Source organism: Protopterus annectens, chromosome 12.part0, assembly GCF_019279795.1.
Source record: "Protopterus annectens isolate FY-2018-M chromosome 12.part0, PAN1.0, whole genome shotgun sequence".
Lineage (NCBI taxonomy): Eukaryota > Metazoa > Chordata > Ceratodontiformes > Protopteridae > Protopterus > Protopterus annectens.
The window spans coordinates 1,034,114,187-1,034,135,098 of record NC_056746.1 but is presented as its reverse complement, the minus strand read 5'-3'; the positions used below and the strand labels follow the sequence as shown (position 1 = coordinate 1,034,135,098).

Genomic DNA, 20,912 nt, shown 5'->3' with positions numbered 1-20,912 from the left:
TTGAAGGATACCTATTTACTGAATTGCACTACCAGTTACTTGGCAATAGCCTTATTAGCTTTACTCTGTATAGCTTTTGGAAATCTTGTTATAGCTTAGTAGTTATGTACAGATGCCAGTTGCTAGATCTTGCTGTTGACCAAGCAGTGTCCATAGCACTTCATTCAAATGTCACTTGTGAAATACTGCTTGGGCTCATTGGACTCTAAAGATGGCTGCACATGTTCTGATGTTTTGGACAAAAAAGGAAAATCTTCCATTTCTTTCTCTATACCTGGACAATAAAATCTGATTTAGTACTTTAATTTTGCTTCTCCACAGTTGACTTTATAATGTAGCTGTTTGCCAACTTCATTACTAGGATCCTGCCAACTTCATTACTAGGATCCTGTAAGGCACTTGCTCCAACATCTGATGTATAATTTTCCCTGTCTTTACTCTATGTAAAAGCATTTTTTAACTCTGACATTGTCAACAAATGTGAAAGACCTTGTTCACTATTTTCTATGATCTCTGGTTTTATTCAGTGTCCTCTTAACATTGTGTTTTATGTTTTGGTGTCTTGCTGGTAAGTCTGTTTAGTTCAGGGTTACTTTCTTCATTGGTTAAGTGGAGTCTTATCTTTCCCCAAACTGGCAGTGGAAATTACTGTCTTCATAGGAAAGTTCTTGAGTCTCCTTTAGCATTACTGTTTCTCTTCTGTACTCAAGTCTCACAAGTTCTCTGTTCAGCTTTGTGCATCTAAAAGAAATGTTTGGAAATCTGCCCTTCCGTATCTCCCTCACCTTTAGTACTTCTGTTTAAGTGCCCTCCTGTTTCTGTCCTGTTTTGTGCAAAGAATGTTTTAAGTCTTGGAGAATATGGCTTTACTAATTTTGCTTGTGTTTTTTGAGGAAGGTTGCGTTTTAGTTCCTGCAATGACATCTTACAGTATTGCATGTTTTGGCATGACACCAGGTCCTCTACTGCATATCCAAAACTGTTTCTAACACCCTTCTGTAGCTATTGAGCCAATTCCCCTTTTCTGGAGTTTGATTCTGGATCTAAGTGTCAGTGTCCTACCATCCTCCAAAATGTTATACTGGGTTGATAAGTCAACCTGTTGCTTTCTTGTTAGCCATATTGGCCTGCCCCATGGTGTATTTGGGTGCTCCCTTCACGTCAGAATTTCCACAGCCCCTAAACATGGGGGGGGGGTCTTTCCTGCCTTAGTCAGGAGCAGCAGCTATAGGATGCAAGTTTGCCTACAACCTCCTGAATTTGTTCATGTGAGGGGATATTCCTTTTATCATGAACTTGTTTATGTAAATTGCATACTTAACGATAGACCTGTCTTTATTTTCATTTGATTCAACTGCTCTGTGTGCCAGTACATACAATTGCCAGTCTTATTGCCTCGGACATAACTGGAACAGATGCTTCTGATTTGTTGGGTGTGTTTGCAGCAAGTTTTAATACTGGCATTGCACTAGCTATGTTAGTGTACACAACTGCCTACCAAAGTAATTCTTGGATACCTGTACATTACAATGATCTGAGCTGGGACTTTGGTTTGGAATGGATGTCCATAATGGCTGTTAAGTCAGAACATATGGCCATTATTTTGCTGTTTTTGTGATTACATACCAATATCACTGAAAGGGGAGATGAGGTAATTTGATCACTCCACTGTTTTTTTATTTTCACATACAGTTGTATGGCTTCAGTGGTTGTGTGAAGCCCACCTGTTGGTCACAGGGAATACACTGTATTCTGACTCATTGCAGTGTTTCACCTTCACAAGCTCCATTTAAGCGCAGAGCAGTTGTATGAACACTTGAATTAATATGGCAAACTTTCAGGGAAGGCGAGAAGGCAGGGAGGCACGGAAGGCACTACATTTGTTTTTAAGCATCAAGTTGAAATACTTATCTGAAGTAGTTAACTTTATTTTGTCCATCAACCTATGGGTTATCGGATCCGAGCCGGCAGCGTCCAACAGTGAAGATCCGAGCTCCAAGCCCCTCCCCCTTACCCATAACCCCCTGCTATCCCTTCCTGACCTTGGATCTAGTTTGCCGTGGATCTCTCAGCAGCTTGATCGAGCTTCCAGGTGTGGTAGTGTTGGATTTGTGGGAATCTTTTTTTCCTTAGTTAAAACAATTTTTTGTGTGTGAGTTAGCATAGTTCCCCAGTAGCATTAACGTTTTTCTTTAGTGTTTAGTTATCCTTTTAGTGTTGTTCCCTCCCCCTCGTGTACACGTTAGGGTGTGTGCGTTTTGGGGCCTAGCAAGTGTGTAAGTTTCTTTTGTAGGTATGGCAGAGGCACCCAAAACTTTCTTTTCAAAGTGTACCGAGTGTGGCCATAAGCTGTCCCCAGCGGATGGCCATACTCTGTGCGTTTTATGCTTCGGGGTTGAACATCTTTCTACCGGCTGCACTATTTGTGCAGCGTTCAACCCCAGGGCCGTCAAGGACCGGAAGTTGAAGCTGATTCTGGTGGGACTTCTGCCCCCCGGACTCTGCTTCGTCCTCCCTTCCCTCCGTGGCACCGCCACCTGCTATTCCCCTTCCCCTGGCCAGAACTCAACCTCCCACCTTGGGCCAGGAGGAGAGGGAAGCCAGAAAGGAGAAACTCTGGGAAAAGCACCACAAGCAGCGGGCCGAAGCTACTGCATCGGCCCCGCCAGCCAAATGGGTTTCTCCTCCTAGGGCCTCCGAGTCTTCTCCTTCCGGGCTCCGATCTCCCTGCTTTTCACCGGGGCTGGAGGAGGAGGCGACCCGGTTGCCTTCGAGGTCATCGAGGCGGCACTCCCGGCCCGCCTCAGTGCCCTCATAAAGGTCTACCCGCAGTATGTCTGATGTAGACTTGGACCGAATGATGCGTGGGTTTCTCCAGGCCCAGCTGCAGATGGAGTGCTCCTGCCTCGCGCCCCCCCCCCTCCGGGGGGCTCTACCCCCTTTTTTGCCCCGATTGCTCCTTGTCCGACCCACTACTGGGGTTTGGAGCCAGGTAACATCTGAGCCAGGGGACTGACTGCGCTGATGGTGTCTGGTACTTTGGCGCCTTAAAGTCTGTCGGGTCCATTTTCTTTGGATCCGAGCTCTGAGCCGAGAGCTGAGCTTCGGATTCGGAGGTGTCAGTATGGCTTCGGCTCGGTCTCGGTTGGAACATACTGGCCCTTCGGATACGACTGCATCTGCTCCAATCCGCACATCAGATCTGAGGGAGGGTCTGCTCTCGGATCCTAGGGAGAGCAGCTCTCTGACGTTCGATGTCGTGGAGAGGGTTTTGTCGAGGGACTCCAGGCCCCCGGCTTCAGCTACAGCTCCACCCTGCACTCCCTGTCAGACTGGTCTGCCTTCCATCACCTGGCCCAAGGGACAGCCTGCTCAGACGTCCCAGATAGTTCCCTTGTTGGAATAGGATGTGGTTGGTGAGGCCTCTTCGGACAGCACCCCCCCGAGGAGGTCCCCCACAAACTGAAGTGCAAGAGGAGGCACTTGGACGCCCCTGAGTCCTTGACAGAGGACACTGATTTGGAGGAAGGAGAAGGTTCCCCAAGGTCACCCCCCGAAGACGTCTCCTTCGGATCAGAGGGGGGTGGTCTGCCCCAAAACCTTCCTCTGACGAGTCTTTCTGGAGGCATTTGAAGCTGGCCCGTCTATCTTTTGAGTGTCCCCACCCGCCGATCCCCTGGTAGCCCTGATTTACTGCCAGGGCATGGAAGGAACCGGACTCTGGAGCCCATTCCAAAGAGGCCGGACAAAATTCTCAGCCCCCCTTCGGACAGGTAATTTTGGAGCAAGGGAGCCCCGGTAGATGCCATGTTGTTGGCGGCCACCACCAAAAGGGAAATGGCCCAGGAGAGTTCCTTGGTCCATCCTCCAGACAAGGAGTCTGGGATGAAGGACATTCTGGGGAAGTGGCTGAAGCGAACACCCACCTTTTCTGTAAGGTCACTGAACTATATGGCACACGTGATACGGCTCCAGCGGGATCTTATCAAAGAATACGCTGGGTCGCCCCCAGAGTCCATGTCGGTGGAGGACAAGAAAGTGTACTCTACCCAAATGGCCACTCAAAATCTCCAATACCTCTATGCAGCTACTATCCCATGCCACGGAAAGAGCCGCTAGAGCTAGTAGAGCGGGCGTCGTCCTACGGCGACAGGCATGGCTCCATCATTGTGATTTCGTGGAACCCTTTAAGGTGTTGTTCGCAAATGCGCCGTTTGGTTCTGCCCTTTTTGGCAAGACCGTATACGACGCACTGGCCCAGAGTGAAAGACGGGAAGACGTCTACTGTCAGAGTCCGCTTCTCTGCTCCCCAGAGGTCCTTCTCCGGGAACCAAAAGGGACAGAAGAAGATGTGGTTCTGGAAGTCTCAACAGTCCCGTTTTTGCTCTGGACCCTTCCTCCTTCGGAGGCAGAGGAGGACAGGGTGGACGCCGCCCCAGAGGCAGAGGGGGCCCGAAGAACTTTGGGTCCAGAGAACCTTTCTCTGATCGGCCCACGCAGCAACCCTGAGGGGTTACCCGACTGCTCCACTCTGGAGGCAGTCGGGGGCATTTCTCAAGGCACCTGGCAGCTTGGGAGTCCATTACAACAGATCGCTGGGTGCTTCAGGTCATATCCAGAGGCTACAAGATCCCTTTTCTCAAGCCCCCTTTCAGTCCCCGAAGTCCCACCCTATTAAAGGGAGGCGGCAGTCGAGGAAATACTCATACTGCTAGAAAAAAAGAGCAATCCAGCACGTCCCCCCAGACCAGTCCGGATCAGGCTTTTACTCCAGGTTCTTCTTGGTGCCAGAAACGACGGGGGACCCAAGACCAATCCTCTACTTGTCCTTTCTGAACCTGTCAGTAGCCAAAGAAAAGTTCCGGATGGTCTCTCTCCAATCCATTCTTCCCCTTCTGCTGGAGAACGACTGAATGTGCTCCATAGACCTCAAGGATGCGTACTACCACATTTTGATGGACAGACTATCCAGGAGGTTCCTCTGCTTCTGGCTGGGAGCCAGCCATTACCAGTTCAGTGTCCTTCCCTTTGGTCTCACCACAGCCCCCATGTTCACCAAAGTGTTAACCTCTGTAGTGGCCCACGTGAGACTCCAGTGAATTCAGGTCTTTCCGTACCTGGACGACTGGCTCCTGACCGCCCCCACCAGGCATCTACTTTGCACTACTGCCAGGGATTATTTTCCCCATCTAGCTCCCCGGCTGGGGATCACAATCAACATTGGAAAAGATTCCCTTCTGCCAACTCGAATTCTAGATTTCATCGGAGCCAGATTGAACACCAACCAGCTCCTAGCCTTCTTGACTCCGGACTGGCTATGAACTCAAACTCCATGTACTGGCCCTTCTACAATCCCCAGCTCCACCTGCAGAATTGGTCCTGAGGGCTCTAGGCTCGATGGCAGCAACCATCAACCTACTACCCATGGCGCGCTTAACCAGAGTTCTTCAATGGACCTTACAAGTCCAGTGGTCCTTGCTGCTACATCCCCTGAACTTTCCCGTTCCTCTCAGCAAGGTGTGCAAGAAAGCCCTCTTATGGTGGCTCCAGTCCCCGGACCTCCAGAAAGGGTGCCCTTTCTCTGTACCCCCTCCTCTAGCCACGGTGACCACGGATGCCTCTCTCCTCTGGTGGGGGGGCACTGCTTGGGCAGGACCGTCCAAGGCACGTGGAACCATTCTGAGACCTCATTGCATATCAATGTCCAAGAGATGAGAGCAGTGCTTTTGGTGTTGCAAGCACTTCAAAGCCTTCTTCCCTTGGGGACAATTGCGATCCAGACAGACATGTCGGTCGTCTGGTATACCAGCAAACAAGGGGGAACCAGGTCCTATCCACTTTGTCGGGAGGCCATGAGAGTGTGGGAATGGGCTATGTCCACCAACCGCTTTCTCATAGCGACGCACATACCGGGACTGTCCAACATTTTGGCAGATGAGTCCATCCATCCTGTCACCGTACGAGTGGTCTCAGAATCCGGAAGTAACTAAGCAAATCTTCTCCAAATGGGGTCAACCTCGTTGTGATCTTTTCGCCTCTCCTTCGAACGCAAAGTGCAGCGACTACTTTGCTCTAATTCCCTCACCTGGGGAATCCCCCAGAGACTCTGTGGTGCATGTTTGGCCACCCGGTCTACTCTATGCTTACCCTCCTCTGCCCCTGATGCTAAAAATTTTACAGAAAGCCAGACAGTTTGGGAGCAGAATAATCCTCATTGCCCCATTCTGGCCTCGTCAAGCTTGGTTCCTTTATCTATGGTCTCATCTAGTGAATCACCCATGGATTCTAGATCCCATTCCGGATCTGATCTCTCACCCATCAGGCCTGTCGACCCCGAATCTGGACAACCTCAAGCTCGCAGCTTGGTTGATCCAGTTCCAGTGATAGCTAGGACTCCTGGTATCTCATCCCTTATCAAGGCTGTTCTAGTAGCCGCTCACAAGCCATCTACTAGAAGAATCTGTAATAGTAAATGGAAGCGTTTCTCTGGGCGAAGCATCGGAACTTGGATCCCTTTTACAGCTCCATTGCCAGCAGTACTAGATTTTCTGTCAGGGTTATTCGACCAAGGTGCTAGCTCTTCTACGGTCAAAGTCCAGTTGGCCGCAATCTCTCATTATATTGGCAGTGATATCGGCCCAAATTATGTAAGACCTTCGTAAAAGGCACTTTCCTACCAAGACCTCCGGTAAAAGATTCCATCCCTCCTTGGGATTTAACTCTTGTACTTCAGTCTCTAACAGCTCCTCCCTTTGAGCGTGCAACTTCGGTGGATCTGAAATACTTATCTTGGAAGACGGCATTTCTTGTTGCCATAACTTCGGCCAGAAGGGTCTCGGAGCTTCAAGCCCTTTGTGCCAAGCCACCGTATTTGATTTTCCACAATTATAGTCTCACTCAGGACCAACCCCTCCTTTCTGCCCAAAATTGCATCGGAGTCTAATATCAATCAAGCTATTTACCAGTCTTCCCAAATTATCAGAACAAAGGTGAATACAAGTTGCACTCTGTAGACGTACATAGGCAACTAAGATTCTATTTGCACAGGACAGCTGATCACAGGAAATCAGACAAGCTTTTTGTATCCTTTGCCAAGTTCTCTTTGGGGAAAACCTGTATCAAGTCATTGTCCAGATGGATTTCCCAATGCATTCTTTTGGCATATGAGAGTTCGGGCCGGCCTGCACCTCAAGGAGTTCATGCCCATTCTACTCTATTGATGTCTACCTCTGCGGCTTTTCGATCTAGGGTGTAGATGACATTTGTTCAGCCACTTGGGCTTCATCTCATACATTTATAAATCATTACAAGTTGGATATTGTTTCCAGAGGGAGAGCATCCTTTGGCTCTGCAGTGCTCCGGAACATCCTTCCATAAGGACCTCCCAAGAATCCGGTAGCTGGGGACTCTTGTCCCATAGGTTGATGGACAAATGAAGTTAACTACTTCAGATTTAGAAGTTATGTACTTACCATAATGTTCCATCTGAGTAGGTAAACTTCATTTGTCAACAACCGTCCCCCTAATCTATATGGATGTTCAAAGGACTCCTGCTGTCATGGATTGTTTCCAGGTTAGAGTAGGGAGGTGGTTTTTGGTATCGTATGGTTTATGGATAAGCAAACTCTATCTGAGGTCAGGAAGGAATAGCAGGGGATTATGGGTAAGGGGGAGGAGCTTGGAGCTCTGATCTTAGCTGTTGGAAGCTGCCAGCTCTGATCCGATAACCCATAGGTTGCTGACAAATTTAAGTTTACCTACTTGGATGGAACGTTATGGTAAGTACATAACTTCTAATTATCTGGCATTGTCGTCATAATCTGCCAACACGAGCCTCCACTAGAAAACTGAAGGTAGGTGAGCTGTGTGAACCAAGATGCTTCTGTGTGGAAAAGTGTACACTTGCATGGATACGTATGTAGCTATTACAATGAGATCTGAGGTGTACACACTTGAGTGACTAATTGGTGGGGACATAGTACTGTTCTCATTATTTAACAATTAAAGAAAAGGTCTTTTTCAGTGCAGTATCTGGGAGAAGGCTCCAAATGAGAATTAAAATACACTTAATCGTCCAAGGAAAACAGTAAAAATGGACAACAAAATAATGGTCTAATGTGAAGTTAAGAATAGTAACAACTTAGAAAAAATTGTCTGTTTAGAATTCTATGTATACTAATATAAAGATATTTAGCACTTGCATTCAATTGATCCGACATTAAAATGGTGTAACTTGGTCTTGCAATAGGAAGAAAAGGAGGTAGTGCAAGGGGGAAAAGGAAATGGTGGGAATTGTGGTAGGGAGCAATGATGACGGAAATGGGAGGAAAAAGGAAGATGTACAAGTGCGAGAGCCCGTGTGTGTGTCTGTCCAAGCTTGGCATCGTCCACACATGGCAGTTGCTAAAGCACAAGTTTTCTCTAGTATTTTGAAAACAATACTACTACCACAAAACGTCTGGCGACCTACTTGGAGAGCAGACTGTGTGATGGCCAAAAGTTTTCAGTAGATTTTAACTCTGTATGGTGAGTACTAACTAAGGATGTTTGTTTGGGGAGAACCAGATGGGGTTGTAGAATCGTATTTTTGAAGGTTAGATGCTGTGGTAGTTCTAACCATTATAGTTTTAAGGTGAGAGGGGTGAGTCCTACTCAAGGTGTGTGTTTACATTAGTTGGTTAGGGTGACTGGTAGAAAAGTCTCATTTTTGAGTCTTTCTCTTCTCTTTTTGTGCTGGGCAAATTTCAGATTTTTGTCCAAACAGTTTTGTGTAGGTTACATTTGTTTATGGTAGTGTTATTGACTGAGATTTTTCACAGCAGAGCATAGTGTTGGATGTGAATAACATCAAATTTCAAGATTTAAAAGCAGGTTTTCATTGTTTAGTAGGGATTCAGTAGAGGAAAAGGATGCTTGGGGGTTTTTTTTTTTTTTTACACTTGTTGCAGTGCAGAGAAGGGTTGAGTCTCTAGCTTAATGCACTATAGCTTATTTATAAATACATTAAAGAACAAGAGTCATGCCTTGGGCCTTGAGGGAAGCTGAGAAGCTATGTTGTAGTTGTACAACCTGTTGCTAAGGTAGCTATTTAACATGGATGGCATGGTTTGGGACATTCCTAGGGTGGGTAGTTCAGTTAGATCAGGATGAGACTGGCACATCCTTTTGAAAAGGCAAGGAAGATGAGACTAAGTGACCTGTATTACTGTGAGCATGTGGGTGTGATGTGTGAAAGCTGTCTTTGGTTTGTAAGAGGAGGTTGTTGGTACTAAGGTGCTTGAAGCTGTGTGCATACGTTTTTTTTAGGAATTTTGGTAGTGAAGATAGTATTGTGATCCGTTTAGAATTCTGTTGAATTTCCCCTTTTGTGAAGGCGGTATGGATTTTGTTCCCAAATGGTTGGAGCATAACCGTGTATAATGGGCAGTGTGGCCATTAGATTTTTGGAGATTTGCTAACTGGGGTAGGGATGGACTTTAATAGAATGTTGAACTCCTTTAGCTGAGGAGCTGGTGGGGAGGTAGAGAAGAAATGGCATTTAAAACTGGATGAATTATTTGTGAATTGGGTGTAAATTTAGTTTAGTGTTAACAAACCCTAAAAGTTTCTGACATGTCTATAGACTGCTTCCTATAGAGGCAATGTTTTAGAATATCTCTGTTATATAATGGAAGGTTTGGTTGCAAGTTTGTACTTTGAATTTGCTGTGGTGTGTGCCTGCTTGTATTATTTTCAAGAGTATTTGTGTGGCCTTGTAGCCACTGATGGAGCAGCCACTGGTGTGTGTTTTTGCTTGGTAAACTGGTGTTTTGGTAGGCTCAGGTCTTTGTATCAATCAAGGGGAATGCTATCTGTGTATACTATAAATTGTCCAGGACCTTGCTAATGACCTGTGTAACTCTCTGCATAGTTCTGTTGTATCACTTGCTGTCTGCTCATAAGTCTCCCCCCCCCCATCCCACAAAACAAAAATAAAATGTTCAAGGCCTCCAGCATCTGCATGTAGAAATATGGTCTTACTCTGGTTTTTGAAATTTTGCATCCATATTTTCCAGTTTATTGCCAAGTTGCTTTGTAAGAATTCCTGGTAGCTGCAGCTATAGATTTTTCTACTGCAAATTGGATTTCAATACTTGGAACACTTCATATCAATCTACAAGTGCATTTTTCATTTGACATAAAACCACTGCTTTCTAAAAGTAATGTCACTCACCTTGTATGCCACCTCCTTGTAGCAAGGTATTACCATATTTAAAGTTGTATGCTACAGCTGCCTTGGAAGAGACCAGTGGCGTATACCCTGTCTGTTGCAGTGTCCATGCTTGGTATTGGTTAAAGATTCTTATTTTTGTGGAGTGGAATGCAGAACAAGATCATAGCATGGTTGTCCACTGGCAAGGGGTAATGTACAGCAAAATGTTGGGCATTATTTAAAAGAGGGATGGTAGTCCATTGGGATGTCAGCATTGGTATACTTGATCCTGCACTGCATGCATTTCTCCAGTAGTGAAAACTGGAAGATGTCTGAATGTAGTTTAGGAGTGTCAAATCACCTGTAGATATCTGGAGAAGATCCACAATGAAGACCTAAGGGTAGCATTTCAACTCTGTTAAAATGGCATTTATAATTGTAAAATGTACACCTTTATTATTTTTTTAACACAAATGAAATTAGTCTGATCTCTAGTGTACACTGGAGCAAAGTGTGTGGTGTGTGTACACCCACTTTGAAGTCATAGCCATGTTCTGAAAAGGGTACTTTTTGTGGAGGGGAGTGAGCAGTTTCTTTTTGCAGAGGCATTTGAATACCTTTTGGGTCTTAATGGAGTGGGCTGGAAAGATCATCCGTTGCAATAGTAGGAGTAATGCTGGTGTCATATTGCTCTGGATAAGCTGGAGTTAAGGAGTTTTTACTGGTCAGTGTGTTGCACCATCCTTATCTGTGGTCATTGGCTCTGGGTAATGACAGAAAAGCTTGTGGATGCAGGCTGCAGATGTTTCCTACTTTAGGTTTGTGATGTTCCTTCTCTGGCCAGTGATCGAAGATCCTCAGTCCTCGCTGCTGGCACTGGTGGGGGGAATGTTCACTTAGAGAGAAAAAAAATGCACATTATTGTCAGGCAGCTCTCTGCACAAAGTACAGTTTCACTTAAGAGCACAAGGGGAATGCACACTCCAGTCCTGGGGCTGAGCCTTCTCTCCAGGCCCCAAATAAGACTCCCCTTGCAGCTACAGAGTTGAGTCCTTAGCCAGGTGTTCCAAGCAAAGTAGTCCACCATGCCCTCTGAAATCTGTGCTCTGTGTCCCTGTTCAAAGTAGCGAACACACACACACACACACACACACACACACACACACACACACACACACACCTACCTGGGAAAGGCTGGCACAGCCTACCCGCTTTGCTACCTCCACCCAGATTATAAGGTAGATACACTGGCACCAGAACACCCCAAAGCCAGCTACTCTAAGGCTCTTGGAGTACCCAACTACTCTTAGTAAAATTAATACTTATACAAATTGTAGTTTTGTCAAACAGCAAGACTTCCAGAAGTGTGGAGCTACAGTACCACTAAAGAAATGAAAGTACTCAAAGTTAAAATATTTTTCTAAGACCAGCCACAATGAAAGGTTTAGATATAATAATACAAAATGAAAATACATAATATCTATTTGCAATAAACACCAGAGTTTTATATCACAAGAAATATAAAAACAATTAGACTTGGACAGATACAGAAAAAAACATTTAATTTCACTGTATTTTCCTAACTTACTAAAAATTACTGTTCCCTACTTGCTAGAGAAAGGCAAGTTGAAGTGAATGATTCTTTGTCAGGTTCCAGAGAGTACAGAGTGCTACTGACACATCTCTCCCTTGTATCGAAATACAATTTCTGTTCTGGTTACAGAATGACATCACATCTGGTCACCAGACTCTGGTTCCCACACTACCCCCTGAGACATGATTTGGCACAGATGTCACAATACACACACAATTTTGAGGTTTAATACAGTAGCTGGAAGCTATAAAACTTCCAATATTTCTAGCCTTCCTGCAGAAAGACTTTTCCCAGACCTTGCATCTCTGACTGCAGTCAGACCGGTGAGTGTGACTGTGACCGGTGAGTGTGACTGTGACCGGTGAGTGTGACTGTGACCGGTGAGTGTGACTGTGACCGGTGAGTGTGACTCTCTCAGACCGGTGAGTGTGACTCTCTCAGACCGGTGAGTGTGACTCTCTCAGACCGGTGAGTGTGACTCTCTATGGCCTAAACAGTCACTTAATTTCAGGATATTTTTCTTAAGGTTAGCGAGGCTGAGCTTAACCCATTTCCTTCTAGTATTCTGTTAAAATATATGCATTTCAGTAGTTGCATGAATATTTATTTCCTCTCCAGTAGGATCCACTGTTTCGTTTTAACACAAGCATCTATGTAAGTCAGTTTGATATTTAAATAACTTGTAATGCTTTATGAAACTCCAGCTAGCTATGCTGGCATATGTTACACACATGCACTGCCCTAATCTCTGGCACAGCTGGCACTACCTCATCATAAGGTTAGCTGGGATAATACTTTGTGAGGAACTCTGCAATCCACAAGGATATCTTTGAGTGCAGCCACTGCTTCAGAGTCACTGGGGGAGGTGGTGGGTGGACTTTGGAAACCTTATTTGGATGCTCCTCTGCTTCCCATATGAGGTGTATTTAAACATCCTCCACTGGAAGGAGGCTATAGCTCTGGGCCAGACCGAAGATATTTTGGAAGAGCTATTTCTGTCATCTTGTTGGGCAGGGTTTACTACAAGATAAGCTACAAACTTTTAGCTGCAGATAGTCGTATCTATAATTCAACTTGGTTCTTTACATCTGTGACAGACGAGCTGATTTTAGAAAATGAATCCATTTAACACTTTGAGCTGCTGCGCTGTCGCTCTCACTCTCTCGTACCATCTGAAACCTTTGGAGAATGTAGCTGCTTTTGATTTTATGTAGCTGTCATTTTTGGCTTTCCCTGTGTATGTTGGAGTAGTCTTGTTCTGTATGTAGTAAACTGTAGCCAGTTTCTAGTTTGCCAGTTGCTGTAGTGAGTCTGCCACACCTTCATTCTCTGCTTCAGTTTTTAGTTAGGCAGCCTGCATTATCTGATTTTGATATGACTGATGGAAAGCAGGGTAGAGGAATTTATCCAGCTTTGTCATAAGATGCAGTAAAGAAGGAACAATGTTTGTGTTATTCTCTGATCTGTAGAGAGTGCATGATCTTGTTCCCGTTTAATTTGAAGCACCTGTGTGAGTCATGCTTGACATTAAGGAAGTGATATTGCCTTCTCAGTCCATTGATGCCCAATGGCACCAGTACGAGTCAGACATCTTGCATAACCTTCTGTAGCAGGAATGATTGCTTTTTATTTTTATTGTGCATGTTTATATATATTTTTGTTGTATTTTTAAGTTCCTGTACATATTGTTAGCAATGTACTAAAAGTTTACTGCTTGTACCTTAATGTTTTTGTTGTGGAGCTTTTCTCCTTGGGTCTCTGCTGAAAACTGGGTTTTTTCAACCCAGTCAGGCACTACCAGGTTAACAAATGTAAGTAAATAAATGAAATAAATATTCCTGAATGGTCATAAATGTACATTTCTTTCTGAATGCATTTTAAGCAAATCAGAGTAATTTTATAACTCTCCAAAGGAAGTAGAGTTTTCAGTCTTTTGTAGGGATTGTAATTTCTATTGCCCTATTCTGTGGGCACTGACTGACCCTCCCCATCCTTTTGCTATGGTGCAAAACCTAGCACTGTACTTTATCAACATTTCACGACATGTTCTTCTTACTGCTGCTAAAAGGTAGTCGATGTTTTTTCTCCTGAATGTTGGAGAAATGTGCTAATATGTGATCTAGTCTCAAATGGTAATCTTCATACCTTTTTTTTTGCAATGTTACAACATATCAACACTTCTTAAAAGCCATAGTACCTTGAGTATGACAGATTGGTAGTTCTTTGCAAGACTAACACTACTGTTGCAGTTACAGAAAGGACCAGATATGTAGGAAGTTACTAGGCTATTGGCCCTGAGGCCCTTACAAGCCTGGTCAGCTATTAAGGTTGCCATGTTTTCAGGTGTTGAAAATTCGTACTGCAACTTGACATGGTTTGCGCTGCTTAGTCTCCTAATTTAATGTTTTTTGTTGATTTTGGTTAGTCATACTAGGGTAATGGCTTTTTCAAGGGAGACCCGAGGTGGTATTTATGCTACTAGGGGGAATTTGGCCAGGGCATTGGGGGACTTCTACTCTTTTGATGGGTGCGGTGGGATCTTTAACATCCACCTGAGCTACCACCAACACTGTTTTGTGTGATTATCAAGATTAAATTTAGTATCCAAGCCTTCTGCTACACTTACAGAAGGCAAAATGTCTGCTTTACAAAAAAAAGTTTGCTATTTTCCATGACCCCCCCCCCCCCCCAACAGATCTGCCTGAATCATTGCTGCTGTGTTTAGAGGGGACAGGCGGCAATCCTATCACTTGGGTGCATTAATACTTGCCTTCTGCAATGGAAAGCTTTATGGGCAATAATTCCCTGGTGTTTGTGCTGTTTCATGCAGGCAGAGACTTGTTCATTTGCAAAAGTGTGTGGGAAGTTGAGCTTGAAGTGGGTGGGCTTTCCCTTCCTCTTCTTCCACAGCAAAGAAACTGTTTTTCTTGAAGTAAAAACAAATTTCTGGAACTGTATTGTAGATGTGAAAGCAACCTGAGGGTTGAGCCAAACTGCAGGGAAAGTGTATACTTCCTTTTAAAATTCTGGGAGGCTTGTATCATTCTCAGTTTTTTAGGTACTAGTATCAGTAGTGCGTAGGTTTGGAAGGGGGGTGGTCGCCACAGTTATTGCTGTTGGCTCCAGGTTTTCAATCACTAGCATGGCTTTAGCAGTACATACATTGTACACAAAGTTCTTATCCAGTGCCCTGAAGTCAGATTAAAGTGAGTTTGTGTGTGATGAAAATGGCAAAGTAGTTGTGTCCTCTGTTCTCAATTTGCACAATAGTGTTTTGCTACAAATCTGGTACATGAAATATACTGTCGCAGAAGAGAACTGTTGGTGTCCAGTAATAACTTTGTTTTTACGTTTTTAGAATAACATGGACAAGAATGTAAAAAGCAATCAAGAGAATATACCGGGACCTTGCAAAAAGGTAGTGTTACTGATTCTAATTACAATTATCTATAATTGTACCCAGAGTCCATTTTTTGTGGTACACCTATTTGCCATGTTGTGTTCATAATTTATGAAAAATAAATTTTGTAACTTTTCTGTCTTGATTATATTTGGGTGAATGATATTTTAACATGGAATCCTGTATCGGATACGAAAATGTATTGTTTTAACTTCATTTTTTCCTAGACTGTTTATTGTAATGTGGTGGATCTCAGTTTGTATTGGTGTAGAACAAAAACTCCTTGCCTATTCCATTGTGTGAGGAGGGCAGCTCATCTCAAGAACTGAGGTTTTATTTGGGGGTACATCTACAATTTGTCATTAGTTCAGCTCCCAAACTAATTGAAAATCTTAACGGATCAGCTTGACGAAAGTGAGGGCTGGATTTGTAAAGCAGTGCAAATAAACTTGGCATAGAGCTTGCATTGCTTAAGTAATGCTAATTAGAAGTAAAGAAACAAATGAGGAAAAATGGAACGTGAGGAGTCTTTGCTACAACGCAGCCAAGAGAACTTTGTATTCTCTCCATTACATTCCTCTGCTTCATTTACGATGAGGGTGAATTTTTGTCCCACACTGAGCAAAACTCCAGGAATGAGAAACCGGTACTGTGAGCAGTTTCCCTAATGATGGGCTGCTAATGTTGCATCAAAGGAGAAGCAATAGAAGAGGTGGCAGGGAACAGTGAATGGGTGCGCAATTACTGGTTCACTGAAAGGGGTGAAAACAACAGGAGAATAAGAAATTGGATATAGTAATTGGAAACACAGCAGGAAAGTTGTAAGGTTAAGTAGTTTTGTAGGAAGGATGTAATCCACTAGCAAAGAGAAAAGGGAGGAGGGGTGGAATGCTGGGTGAAAGCAAGCAGTAGGGCGCACAGATGTGCATTGAATACCACAGGCAGAGTAAGATGGATGTAGATGCATTAAGGGGCCCTTTACATAAAGGGGTAGGCAAATGCTGACAGAATGGGAGCTACAGGTAGTTTTCAGGCTGACTGTCAGAGGGGCATTGCTAGGATCTGGTAGGTGTTGGTCCAGTGTTCATTTGGTTAGTGGCAAGGACTACACCCCTATGTGGAGGCCTAATGGCATTGTCCAGCCAATCTAGTGTCCTCTTAGCTTAAGAGGGTTTGCTGCATGGTGACCCAGTGGACCATTACTGTAAACTGCAAGCCTCTACTATTTGCTCCCATTCTAGCATAGCCAGAGCTGGCAGTTGGAGTAGGATAACCTGCTCAGGATGATCAGAACCTGCAGCTTTGTCTGCTTACTCCTTGTGTTTCAGCACAGGCAGAGCATGCAGTCACCCAATGCATATGACCACTTCCTCTTACCTGTGCTAATAAGCAGAAGCTTAAAATTCCAGCAGCTCAACCCATATGTGTAGCAGCATATGAAAAGAAGGGACAAGCTATTGGACTCCCATGTTAAGACTGGACTCTTTGCTGCCACAGTTATGCACAAAGGAGCAGACGCAGCTATGCTAATGTTGAGTGCTTTGGAACAGACACTTCTACACTAAACACCTGTATGCAGTGGTGCAGGAGCATGACATAATGTCCACTATGCCCTAGGATTTTTATCCTGTGATTAGTTCTGTGAAGCAGTATGGTGCTACAGCACATTCACTTGCAGCAGCCGGCTTGGAATATCCTGGTATCATTCAGATGAAATGAAAGCAAAACAAGAATCGGTAAGGTACCATTTATGGTAGACTACAGTAATTAAGTGTAGTACTTGAATAGCAGTCATAGGAAATTTGTAATGCATCTGGGATATGTTTGCATATAATCTGTTTCCCATGGCCAGGTAGGCAATGGCTTGGATCACTGTACTAATGGCTGCAGTGATCACTTTTATTATTAGATGCTGGCCTTCCTGGACAGCACAGGACTTGAGGGTTTCACCAGTCCATTCACTGAAGTAGATGTGCAGGAGATGGAACTTAAAGGAAAACTCCTTCTCCTACAGTTTAACTCAACTCTTGGGTTATTTTTCTCCCTAAGATATGATTTCAGTACTGTGTAGGTACCTGAAACATGTTTGTAGTTTATAAAACTTTGATTAAGTCACTTTGGTATCAATGGAAGAGAAAGGTCACCCACTTTGTTTAACTTCTCACATAAGTTGCAGAGGAATTTGTCTGCACCTGCATGACATACCACAGACGGAAAATTTGTAGTAAAGAGCACAGGCTGCTGTAAACAAGACAAGGGTGAAAATGTTTTCCATTCTCTTTTTATTGCAGAGAGGAAGAGAACTTACACTGATTGATTAACAGCTGCTTCCAATGTAGCCATGTCGTTCATAGGTTGGTACTAGGCTATCTGACCTAGGGCCTATACAAGCCTAGCCATAATTCCCTGGCTATTTCTTCCCACACTATTTACTACCTGGACCCCTGTCTAGCATGGTGACTGACATGATCCCTGGGGTGAATTTCCTTTCTCCCATCCAATCGTCAAGGTTCCTTTTGAAGAGGTCCAAAGAGGCATTCTGCTTGACCTGTATGAGTAGTCTATTCCAGAGACTGGGGAGTCTGAGTCAGGAACCTATCCCTCCAGCATGTTTTGTTTATTGTGATAAGGTTTAGATCCCTGGAGTGTGTGGCTCTGTGGGATTGGGATTTCTTTAGTGTAGCATGTCCAGCAGCTTGGGTTTGACATGGCCTTGTATGTTAAGCAGAGATCGCCTCGGAGTAGACCATCTGTGACAGAGTATAGCTGGAGTATTTTTAAGGTGGTCAGCATAAGGCATCTGCTTTAGGCCTGTGATTTCTTTTAGTGAGGTATTTCTGCGGCCTTTCTAGTTGTTGCAGGTGTCTTGAGAGGTACATAACCAAATGGGGTGTTTTCTATAATGGGGTCTAATGAGGGATGAGTACAGTGGGACAATGATTTCCTTTTTTCTGTATGAAAAGCCCTTAGTGATGTGCCACAGGATTTCCTGACTTGTGGCAATGTGGCTATCGAAGCTGAGACCACTGTCCACCTGTGTCCCTAAGTCTCTTATCACACTTTCGGTGTTTAGTGTACTGCCACCTATGTGGTAATTCACGGGTACATGTGTTTTTTCCCAAAGGGGATAACTATACATTTCTTTGCATTGAGCTTGAGCCCATGGCTCTGGCACCAAATATCTGTTTCTGTAAGGCCATTTTGTAGAGTATCGACATCATTTGGAGATTCAATAATTGCTCCCGGTTTGCAGTCATCTGCGAACTTTGTTAGCCAGGGTCCCTTAGTATTGGCCTGTATTTCAGAGAAGTAGATGCCAAACAAGAGTGGTCACAGGACTGAACCCGGAGTTACTCCACTTGTCTGGAGCTGGATTTGAAGTCTTACTTTTACAGTGTGGGTTTTGTCAGTAAGCCAGTTGGCAACCCATCGACTGACGTAGGAATTAATGCCCAGCTTAGTAAGTTTATCTGATTCCAGAGTGGGGGATGGTGTCAAAGGCCTTGGCGAGGTGCAGATAGGCTGTGTGCACCGCCTTACCCTCGTCCATGGCTCTGGAGATTGAGTTTAAGAAGTCACTCTGGTTCAGGAGACTAGCTCGGTCCTTCATGAACCCAAACTGGGTGGGGTCCAGTGTTTTGAAGGTTGCCAATGTCTTAAGTTCCATGGCCTTGCATATCAGGCTTGTCAGACTGATGGGGGCAGTAGCTCCTGGGATTAAAGGTGGATCCCCCCCCCTTGTGGAGTGCGATAACTGTAGCTGTGCACCACTCGGTGGGCACGAAGCCTGAGGTGAGGCTATGATTAAACATGACACTTGGGTGAGGTGCCAGTTCATTTTGTAGTTCATGTAGTACACAGCCCGGGATGTCATCTGGTCCCATGGATGCTGTATTCGTAGCTTTGGAGAGTGCGTTTTTTTACCTGTGCGGCCATTATTACTGGAATTTGGCAATCTTCTGGTATTGAGATGAGCCATTTGGGGGGTGAGATGGGGTGAAGTTGGCACTGAATTGATCTGCCAGGATATTGGCAGTATCCTTGGGATCACTATATTTAATGCCATTCTGTTGTAACTCAGAGCAGACCTGAGCATTGCCATTTAGATTCTTGACGTAGTTATAGAATGCATTGTGGTTGTCTCTGGAGTCTTTGGCAATTTTATTTTCGTAACTAGCTTTGGAGGATTTTGAGGGATCTTGGCTTCTTACCGAGGCTGCTAAGTGAGTTTTTTGCATAATCTGAGCAAGTAGATCAGCCAATGGTTCAAAGGCAGTTGTCGCCTCTCGACAAATTTACATAAGACTGCTCAATGGTGTAGCGGTTAACGTTGCCACTTCATAGCAAGAGGTTCTTCAGACTGATTCTCTGCTGAGGTGCCTTCTGTGCATAGTCTGCATGTCTTCCCTGCATTCATGTGGGTACTCTGGTTTCCTCCCACATTCCAAAGACATCTGGAGCATTTCTCCCTGGGCCTCTGCTGGAAGTAGGTTTTGTCCTTGTCTGACTTTTCAGTCAAATGTTAAAATAAGCAGCATCACAGTACTGAAATGCTAAGCTTAAACTTTAAATGTATAGTTGTATAAACAAACATTTTAAAGATTACTTGAATATAGTTTCAAAAATGTCTGATATTTAGAGCAACGTCAGAACTTTTTTTTTTCTTGTAAAGTATCAGCACATTTACCAGAGTAGAGGGAGGGCTGTCAATTCATTTTGGACTACAAAAAGATACTTTAAACAAAGGCCTAAATTTAGCAACTGTTTTTGGTTGCAACTGTAATTCCTTGGTATACTATACAACAAGCCCTGAGAGAGACAAATGAGGGCCATTCAAGAAATAAACATTGTAGTCCTGTTAACACAGCATGCAAGATGACAGTGACTGACACTAATCTCAGATGTCAATGGAATGGGAATACACCACTACTTGCATGAAGCATGACTCTTTGACTTGGATTATGAGAAAGTCTTGCAGAACAAGTTCATGTTGGTGATTTTTGGATGTTAAAATAACTCTGGGAAAACGGAGTCAAAAAATAATTTGTTTAGTTCTAGGGCAGAGTTTTCCTTGAACTTTGCACTCCAGGCCTGTGCTGTCTGTGGGGCACCAACATCCGTTGCCTCCTCTAATATATGGCAAAATTAAAATGGCAGTGTAAGAGTATTGAGTGAAACATTTGGCACATCTAGAGTGTTTATTGATTTCGCATATAATGTTCATAATTATCACTGGTGGTGACATTTTTGAAATCCTACCAGCCTCTCGAAAGTAAAATCAACTTTTTTACTGTTTTCTTTTTTCTTCCTGTCAAAGTAATTTTCCCCAGGAAAGACTCGCTGGTTTTTGACTTGACCATGGAGCAGATTACTGGTCCCACTGCTGGTTGCTAGAGTGATTCAGCTGTAGCAATTTGTTGTACTTCAGATTCTTCTGGTGTAGTACCTGTAGCCCCTATAGGTTCATACTAGGCTATCTGCCCTGGGGCAATTATAAGCCTAGCCGGATTCTGTATGGCTTGCGCCACCCCTTGATTTGAGTATACTGTGCCCTTTTTAAGGTTTAGTTTACTGTGCCTCTGTCTAATAGTGACACGGGAGTAATCCCTGGGACAAACCTACGTTCCCCCATCCACTTATCGAGATTCCTCTTGAAGAGATTCAGTGAGGTGCTCTGCCTCACATGAACTGGAATTCTATTCTAGAGCGAAGGGAGCCTCTGGGTT

The 20,912-nt window shown here is 44.3% G+C and overlaps 1 protein-coding gene across 1 annotated transcript in view; it reads left to right on the top strand.

Annotated features, from left to right (window-relative positions):
* The window catches only part of LOC122816248 (aurora kinase A-B-like), a 284,795-nt gene that overhangs the window by 91,920 nt on the left and 171,963 nt on the right, over positions 1-20,912 (top strand). Inside the window, exon 2 of the mRNA XM_044088988.1 lies at positions 15,145-15,204. Coding sequence (XP_043944923.1) covers positions 15,151-15,204 — 54 coding nt within the window. The 5' untranslated portion in view covers positions 15,145-15,150. The remainder of the gene's footprint in view (positions 1-15,144; positions 15,205-20,912) is intronic.